Below are 7,787 nucleotides of genomic sequence, written 5' to 3'. Positions count from 1 at the left end.
CTAATAGTGTCTGAGATGAGCTTCCAAGTATCCACAAAATCCATCCTGAATATAACGCTTCCATTGTTTGCAAGATCGAACCACTGATCTCTATTTATTCCCTGGATTGCTGGTAGGCCATTAGTAGTGCACGGATGTGATGTCACCAGCTGCCATATTGGTACTCCCTACTTAGACAGGTCGGAATGTAAACAATATGTGCGCTACAGCATCAAACAACAAGGATTTTCTAATTTTCGGGGGCTCAAGACTTAAGATAAATTCATCACTTTGACCAACACTTGATGTTTCTTAGCATAAGTAGATTACTGTAATATATGGACAATATAGGCACATCAGATTGCATAGGCAGTATGAAGTCTATGAAGTCTATAAATCATTAAATATAACCTAATATACAAATCCATCACAACAAAATGTATGTTTTAATGGATATGATAATTACATATAATTCCAAGATTTTACATCAAGACTGAATTATAAGTGCATGCATGTTGATGCTATAGTATTTCTTATGCATGTAAATAGAGCATGCATAATGCCATATATGGTATTATGCATGCAAATTTTGCATGCATAATGTCAAATACTTTTATGCTGTGTCTACATTGCATCCACTGACTGTGCAAGTACTGTACCTGTGAAGAGTCTACCCAGAGACAGAAAGCTGCTTGTTTTTGCAGCCAAATGCTACACACATTGGCATTTTTATGGCGCGACTACGTGAGAATGAGGAGTACCAAGACGGCGGCAGGTGGCTTTACTTTTCTTCAGCCTATCAGCAATCCAGTGAATTAGTAGTAGAAGTAGAGATCAGTGGATTGAACCCATTCATCATGGACGCGGTCACACAGCATGGGGATTTCCGACCTGAATTCAGGAAACTAGGCTACAGGCTAATGGCTGCATCAGCGCTGAACAGCTGAGGTGTCAGTCTGCTCATCAAACCATGTTTTAAAGGGTCAAACAAAAGGCTGTCTTAAATTATTTTTTCAGTTGAGTCTTTGTCCAAATTGTCTAGTAAACAAATTGACAAACTGCAGGTATCATAGAGAATGCAAGTCTTAACGTGTGTATCTCTGTCTTTGCAGGAATTTTTACTACATCACTATGCTACGTGACCCTGTGTCACGCTACCTCAGTGAGTGGAAGCATGTACAGAGAGGGGCTACGTGGAAAACAGCCCTCCACATGTGTGACGGCCGCCCTCCCACTCAGGATGAGCTTCCCGCCTGCTACAGCGGCGAAGACTGGACGGGGGTGCCGCTAACAGACTTCATGAACTGTCCCTCAAACCTAGCTAACAACCGTCAGGTTCGAATGCTGGCAGATCTCAGTTTGGTGGGCTGCTACAACATGTCCTCAATGAGCGAGCTAGAGCGAGGTCGCGTGCTGCTCGCCAGCGCCAAGGCCAACCTACGCAATATGGCCTTCTTTGGCCTGACGGAGTTTCAGCGTAAGACGCAGTATCTGTTTGAGAGGACTTTCGGGCTGCGCTTCATCCAAGCCTTCACCCAGATCAACAGCACGCGAGCCGCCAGCGTGGGGATCAGTGAAAAGGTCCGGTGGCGCATCGAGGGGCTCAACGCCTTGGATGTGGAGCTGTACGAGTACGCCAAGGAGCTTTTCCTGCGGCGTTACCAGTTTAACCGGCAGCAGCAGCACCAGGAGGAGCGGCTGAGGAGGCGGCAGGACAGGCAGCAACGGCAACGGCGGCACAGGAATTATCTGGTTGAGCTGCTGAGACTTGGAGGCGGAAGCGTTGCGGAAGAAGAAGAAGAGGGGGAGGTGAAAGTGCTAGAAGAGGTAGTCACCACCGAGGATTACAGTAGCCAGGTGGTGCGATGGTGAGGAGCCAGAGCATTAATACGGACAGACGGCTCTGTTATTTCCTCCTTGTTCTGTGACTCAGCCAGGACCTCCTGCCCTCACAGGGTTATAGCGCTACGCCAGACTGCCGAAAGGTGTCTTAATATTTACGATGGATGTATTTGCTAGGGAACCATGAACATTTTATATTTTTTTCTTAAGGCTACATTTCAGCACTGCAATTGTGGAAAATGTGTTTATTTATTCAGTTGCAAATGCTTTGAATGTTCTCAAGGCTGTGAAGATGTTCCCTAAGTTCTGCAATAAAAGAAAAAAAACAAGACATGAAAAAACATGTAAATTATATGAAAAGAAGGCCTATTTATTACATTTCCTAAATGATGACTGGGTCATTGATGTCCTGTTGTTATCTAGCTCTATGTTGAAATCTTGTGACTCTGTGGTGTTTGGCTTTATGAGAGTATCAAAGCACAAACTTGGCAAACTGCAGTGTTTCCTTCTTTCTGACTGCACTGATTAAACAAACTGTTACAATTTGACCAATAAAAATGGTGTAACAAGTTGAATACATTCTATTTGACTAGGTTTTTATCAATGTACATCTGAAATAAAAGAACGATTCAACTCCTGGAAGCTGTGCCGACAAGTCTAAAAAATAGAAAATAAGATTATGAGAAAATACTTGCAACTTTTTCATGTGTGCTCAAAATCTAGAATATTTTAAATCAGTTTAAATTTAGGATTTCTTGCAATTTTTTAAAACCTAAACCTTGTAAGTTCCTGGTAAGGCCTGGTGCCTAACAAGGCACTTGGTACTGTGTGTCTTTAAAAAGGGGTGTGGATTCCACAGACTCCCTCTGTGGACATTTGAGATTTTAAAGTCCAATGTACCAATTTCCTAACCTGACTCCGCCAGATGGATTTGCTCCGCGTATCCATCTGGAAACCTTCCATTGAAGTAATTTTGGGAAGGGGCGAAAATACTGGTTAGCTGATTGGCCTATGTTGGTGATAGACGGGCCAAATAAACCAATCAGATCAACGAAGCATATGACGTAACAGAGCGACTACGAAGAGGAGCCAATTGATAGATCAAACTCTTGCCGAAACCAGTCGGGAGAAGAGCAAAAACATCTTCTCCTCTGAGAAAAGCCTCCAGAGCAGTGTTTTGCTCTTCTTTCAGTGAAGAAATACTCTGTAATTCCGATAAAACTTGCTCGATAGCCACGCTAACGCTAGTTTCATCGGCTGAAGCCGCCATGTTCTTTAGACTGAACTGTCGCGCTTCTCGTTGCGTCACACCTCAACCCGCCTCAAAGCCAACGCTGATTGGACGTTCGTTTGGTGAACGGCTCCAAATTTTTTTCAACGGAGAGTCTCCAGACTGATTAGCGAGTGAAACCTTAAAAGCTCACGAGATCAGGATGGTCTCACGAGGCTACCAATTTCCTGTACTTTCAACCATCCGAAGCTCACTGTCACATATGAAACAGTTTGATTTGAAGACCTTTTCTCTCTGAGAAGAATTTTCCCACCAGGTAGATAGCTGCTTTGAGTCCAGCTGTAGCACATGCAGACGTCTTTGGAGTCGGCCAGACTCAGCCGTAGCCTTTACTTAGTTAGATTAGTAAACTTCTGTTATTCTGTTGTCAGTATTATCATCCATCCATCCATTTTCTAACATGCTTACTCCTAAGTGGGGTCGCGAGAGGTGCTGGTACCCATCTACAACTTTCAATGGGCGAGAGGTGGGGTAAACCCTGGACAGTTCGTCAGTCCATCGCAGGGCAACACAGAGACAAACAGGACAAACAACTATTTACACACACTCACACCCAAGTAGAATTTAGAGAAGCCAATTAACCCAACAGTCATGTTTTTGGACTGTGGGAGGAAGCCGGAGTACCCGGAGAGAACCCACGCATGCTCAGGGAGAACATGCAAACTCTATTTAGAAAGACCCCGGGCCGTAAATTGAACCCGGAACTTCATTATTAATATTTTGTTTATTTTTAAAGCATGTACTGTTCGCTTTACTGTTCCAATGAGGTGGCATCTAAGCCATTTCCAAAACAGCGACATTTTACAAACGGCGGCGTCAGGCTTTAGAAAATAACCTAACAAGCAAGTTTGACTGAAGCATTAGCACTGCTGCTACACAAGCTTAAAGGTATCGTGGAGGATTTTCATAATTTTTTAAAAAACAAGAGCATGCATGAGCCCATTTCTTCTCGGGCACGCTCTGCTTAAAAGTTACTGTTGTCATAGCTCCTTCAAGCTTACTGAACATCCGCTCTAACTCCTAAATCCCTCAATCACTATATAGAGCGGGGACTATATAGTGGACTTTTATAGCGAACTCAGTTATCTGTTCAGACAGATGATCTTTGCTTTAGGTCACTTAACTAAACTCCTCCAACTGTCGGGTAGCGACAGTGGGCCGCTGTGACAACAGGAGAGCTCTCCCTGCAAAGCATTCTGGGATATATTTGATTCTTCTGATGCCTTTCTTCTCATACACTTCCTTTTGACACTTTTCCTTGTGACATTCGGCCATTTTCAAAGAACCGCGGTTCAAAAAGTGAGCTTCAATGATTGTAACCGTAACTCACCACAGATATACGCCTGAAAGTGCGAATGCGCAGAAAAATATAGCTAATGGAAGAAGCGTGTACAACGGCTTTATGTAAACATATCACCAGAATTATTGACAATTAGGAGGACCACTTAATCAGTTGATCCACCCGGAAATAAAAGATCATCCTTTATACATTTAAGCTGACCTACTTCTACGTCTATACAGAAATGTTCCCAATTTTTTTTTTTTTTTTTTTATTAAATTAAGCTAATATGAGGGCTGAAAACAGTTAATCGGATTAATCGGTTATTGAAATAATCATCAAATAATTTAGTAATTGATTCTTAACTAGAGTATAAAGACTAACACAAGATTTTAGCTGACAGAGCGACCCACTTATAGCAGTAATTATACAAATATTGTAAAAAATATATATAAATATTTTGTATTTAACATAAAAAAAGCTTTTTTGTGTGTCAATATGTTCTATTCAGAACTCCTTAAGTGGAAAGGTTTTAGTTGCACCTGATTTAAATCTGTAAAAAAAAACTTTCTTTAAGGAATCAATAATCGACAGAACAATTGATAAGCGTCATAATATAATATATATTATAACATATATACCCTTGCTGATATTCTCATTAACAAACAATAAAAATGTTAGCCTTATGGTTCTGTATTATGACTGATAAGAACAATATTTAACTTTTAATTTAATAATTCAGGTTGGATGTATTCCGGTTAATTTATCATTACCTATATAGTTTTATAGCAATACATCCAACCTGAAAATATCTAAAAATATTACAATTTAAAATATTTTTTGCTAATAGGCTCAATAATGGTTTCTCAAAAGAGTTCAGTAATATTTTAGCAGCGTGCGGGTAATTTCCACCTGATGCAGTACACACATGAATTCACATCTTATTTCCACCCTATAAGAATCGCACATTTCTTCCCAAATCAAGCATGAGTGATTAGGTTTTTTCTTTTTTACTCTTAAAGAAGGGGAGAGCAGCGGGCCTGAAAGACAAGCTGTCAGAGCCACTTCGAACACTCTTACATCACACTGACAGAACTCTGGTATTTGTACCATTAGGGCATTGATCACTGGGCTCTTTGCTTCCAAATTGATCATTTAAACTTCAATTGGCCGTGACTCTGCCGCAGCAGAAAATAGAAGAAGCCGGAGGCTTTTTTTTTTTCCCTCCCTCCCCAATCTGAGAACCAGTGCAGCACGGCGGACGCTCCATTTTCGCTCCAGTAGAAAAACAATCAGGTTTGGAAAATTTCCACAGACAGGAGACCTTTAAAAGTGAGGTGCTGGGATGATTGCCCAAAATTAATATCCTTGTGCTGGCGCCTGTGATACACACTTCCTGACGGCTCTGCGATACACCCTGGAGGAGGGAGAAAGTGTAGCGCCTGGATCAATTTGGAGGCACAAACAGAATATCCATAGACTAAAATAGCTTTTCCATTCCCAGCTGTCGGCTCCGACGGCACAGCATGTAGAAGAAAAACATTTTATAAATCCATAATAGGTCTCACTTCTACTCTGTACACCTGCTCACGGAAAACAGGTATCTTAAAAACACAAATTCATACTAAGGAAGCCTCATCTGGATCAATTCTCTGTTGGTAGAGGCAATTTGTTCTGTCTCAGCTGGTAGAGGATATGAACTTTTCACAAAAGTTTAGCACCAAAACTTAGAGACTTTAGGGTTTTGTATGTTATCTAAAAACTTAGTGTTTTAGGGTCTCTCTGCACCAGCTTTTTACCCTTCCTCAACATCAATTATGCATGACTTTCCACAGATGCTCGTTTGGATTTGGGGTGGATTTTGACTAGGACGATCTGACAAATGAATCTATTTTTCTGTTTCCTTTTACAGTATCTCTTCCCATCAACTCAAAATAGTTTCAGCTTCTTTGTCTCTACTCATGATGCCAGGACAGCTGCACACCACCGCTTATTGAAAAAGTTTTCAAAATAAAACCTTAGAGGCACCTTAAAAAGTTAATTTACCTGAAACTTCAAGACACCATAGTTGTCTGTTCTTACAACGGCTGAAACATTTATTTAGATTAATTTTGATAAATCCTCTAATATTGAAGTCGACCTATTTACTGCAGTAATTAAGACAAATTGCAACAAATATAAACTACAAAAACATAAAATATATAGTATTGCGTCACTAAAGATCAAATTGTTTCGTTATATATTCAAATAAATCAAGTTTGTACACATTTTGCCACTTACAATTGTTTTTCAAAAGTGCAATAAATGTTTTTTTTTTCCTGTATTACACATTTTTGTTCATCTATAAATGTAAATGTGCAAGTATGTTTTTAACTGAAAAAAAAAAAAGATAGATTAATAATTTATTACAAGAAATTATAGGTGAAGTCCAAGTGCTTATGCAGAATTTTCATGCAGCAACGATGAACATTATTATTTTTTTTTAGTTCCAACAATATATAAGGTGTGGTCTAAACTTGAAATGCAATCCATCACCAAGTCAAGGTTTGTTTGTTCCACTAGTACATCAGGATTGGAGGTGAAGACATTTGTATTTATGGTGCTGATGTAAATAGATGCTTTACCAATCCCCCATAGGGGAATTCATGTGCCCAGTACATTTAGTAATCACAGTAAGAATATTTAAATAATACAATACAATCAATAAAAGTTAAAGGATTGGTTAAATGTAGAGAGTCACTGAGACTCTGTCACCATGACTACTTCTCTTAGCTACCAGAGTCCCATGCAGAGGAGACTTTGGTTCTAGAGCAGAGGTCACAGATTAGTGGACCACAGTCTGGATCCGGACCCAACCTGATTTAAAACATTTAGGATGAAGCAGGATTCTCCACCATGAACATTATCAAAAATAAATATCGATCAAGCCTCAAAATGAGCACCTTGATATGTGCTTGAGAATCAAACCCACGTTTAAAGCCTTGCAGGGCAGCCTAAAGCCCACCGCTCTCATTAAGCCATAAAAAAGGAAAAAACAAACGGTCAGTTAAGGTATTGTATAAAATATGTGAATCAGGACATTATATACCAAACTTAATGATTGTTGTTCTCTACTTAAAAAAACACTTTAGATTTTAAAATCCCCCCCAAAAATGTCTATATTTTTACTTAAAAAGTTGATTTTTAATTGGTTATCCCTGCTTTAGAGGATGATCTATATCAGGGGCGGAGCTAGAAGGGCACCAGGGGTTCCCAAGGCCCCTCATTAGCCACCCCTATGTCCAACCTAAACAAGAGGTTTTCTGTTCCCATGGGAACATACAGGTGCTGGTCATAAAATTAGAATATCATGAAAAAGTAGATTGATTTCAGTAATTCCATTTAAAAAGTGAAACT

General features: G+C 40.0%; 1 protein-coding gene across 1 annotated transcript in view; it reads left to right on the top strand.

Annotated features, from left to right (window-relative positions):
• Nucleotides 1–2,424, top strand: part of LOC107087038 (heparan-sulfate 6-O-sulfotransferase 3-like) — a 37,961-nt gene extending 35,537 nt beyond the window's left edge. Inside the window, exon 2 of the mRNA XM_015378376.1 lies at nucleotides 1,092–2,424. Within this exon, the coding sequence (XP_015233862.1) occupies nucleotides 1,092–1,851 (760 nt within the window). The 3' untranslated portion in view covers nucleotides 1,852–2,424. The remainder of the gene's footprint in view (nucleotides 1–1,091) is intronic.
• Nucleotides 2,425–7,787: the final 5,363 nt, after the last annotated feature.

Source organism: Cyprinodon variegatus, unplaced genomic scaffold (assembly GCF_000732505.1).
Source record: "Cyprinodon variegatus isolate N-32 unplaced genomic scaffold, C_variegatus-1.0 Scaffold9, whole genome shotgun sequence".
Taxonomy (NCBI): domain Eukaryota; kingdom Metazoa; phylum Chordata; class Actinopteri; order Cyprinodontiformes; family Cyprinodontidae; genus Cyprinodon; species Cyprinodon variegatus.
This window is presented reverse-complemented; position numbering and strand designations above follow the sequence as displayed.